This window comes from Fulmarus glacialis, unplaced genomic scaffold (genome assembly GCF_000690835.1).
Source record: "Fulmarus glacialis isolate BGI_N327 unplaced genomic scaffold, ASM69083v1 scaffold42631, whole genome shotgun sequence".
Classification (NCBI taxonomy): domain Eukaryota; kingdom Metazoa; phylum Chordata; class Aves; order Procellariiformes; family Procellariidae; genus Fulmarus; species Fulmarus glacialis.
The window spans coordinates 1-1,202 of NW_009195468.1; the positions used below are offsets into that span (position 1 = coordinate 1).

The following is a 1,202-nucleotide window of genomic DNA, read 5'->3' on the forward strand; positions in this document are numbered from 1 at the left end:
GCCAGGAGCTGTCCCCTTCCTATGGAGCTGAGGGGACAAATTTGGACCCTCGAGTGGCCGCCTCAGCTCCCTGACGCAATGGAGAGGGAGGTGAAGGACCCTCTGCGGCCCCCAGCGCTGCTCCTGTGTCCTGCCCTTGGGTTTTGCGGCTCTGATGTGGTGTTGGCAATGTCTCGGCCGTTCCTGAGCTAGAAAAGCTCTTTGTGTTCAACCCTTTCTCTTCCCCAGGCTTACAACGCAAAAACCAAGAGCTTTGAAGATCCTCCCAACCACGCTCGGAGCTCTGGCAATAAAGGGAAGGGGAAGGGGAAAGGGAAAGGTAAGTCTGCTTGGTGGGAGAGGTCTTGGGTGGGTGAACCAGTTTGCGTCTGCCGTTACACACTGCCAAGCGGAGATAAGACGTGCCGCCGACCAGATGTTTCTGTGCTCTCCTTGCTCTGATGCTCTGGCAGGATGCAACGATGCGGTCTGCAGCTCTGTTTTTAAGGCACCTAATCTTTTCAAAATAAACCTTGCAGCGAGAGCACCTGGTCCCTGAGAGATCTCAAAGCCTTTCACTCGCCGACCCTCTGCCAGGGGCTGGCTGCTCCGTAGCGTAGGGCTTTGTACCCTGCTCCCGACACGGGGAGCTGCCCTGAGAGTTATCGCTGCGCCCGTCTGACCCTCAGAAACTCTCTGCCTGCACCCGCGGGCTGTTGGACGGAAAGGGATCGCACGGGGGAAAGAATCATAGAATCATTAAGGTTGGAAAAGACCTCTAAGATCATCAAGACGAGAGGCTTGCCTTCCAAATGCAAGGGTGTAATCTGGCAGCAGCGGTGAAACAATTAAGGGGCAGAGAGGTGCTTGAAGCTGATGTTTTAACTGCTGCGGAGGAGGGGGAGAAGAATTTGCCTTGTAAGCACTAAGAGGAGGAAGTGACTTTGCCTTTTGATGTGAGCGGGGCTCTGTTCGCAGGCAAAGGCAAAGGGAAGTCGTCGGTGAGCTGCGAGCAAAGCGAGCAGGAGCCGGCTGAGCTGAAGCTCCCCAAGCTGCGGACTTTGGATGTCTTCTCTGGCTGCGGAGGGCTGTCCGAGGGCTTCCACCAGGCAGGTGAGCGGCAGAGCGGGGACAGCGGTGGGGTGACGAGCAGAGCCCATGGGGAGACGGGCATCGGTGCTGGCCGCTCGGTTCCTCCGAGCTGGCGGGTGCGTTCGGCACGT

General features: G+C 57.6%; 1 protein-coding gene across 1 annotated transcript in view; it reads left to right on the forward strand.

Moving 5' to 3' along the window:
- Positions 1-228: 228 nt before the first annotated feature.
- The window catches only part of LOC104084320 (DNA (cytosine-5)-methyltransferase 1-like), a gene marked incomplete at both ends in the record, with an annotated part of 2,307 nt that continues 1,333 nt past the window's right edge, over positions 229-1,202 (forward strand). Inside the window, 2 exons of the mRNA XM_009588096.1 lie at positions 229-319; positions 958-1,187. Of these exons, the coding sequence (XP_009586391.1) occupies positions 229-319; positions 958-1,187 (321 nt within the window). The remainder of the gene's footprint in view (positions 320-957; positions 1,188-1,202) is intronic.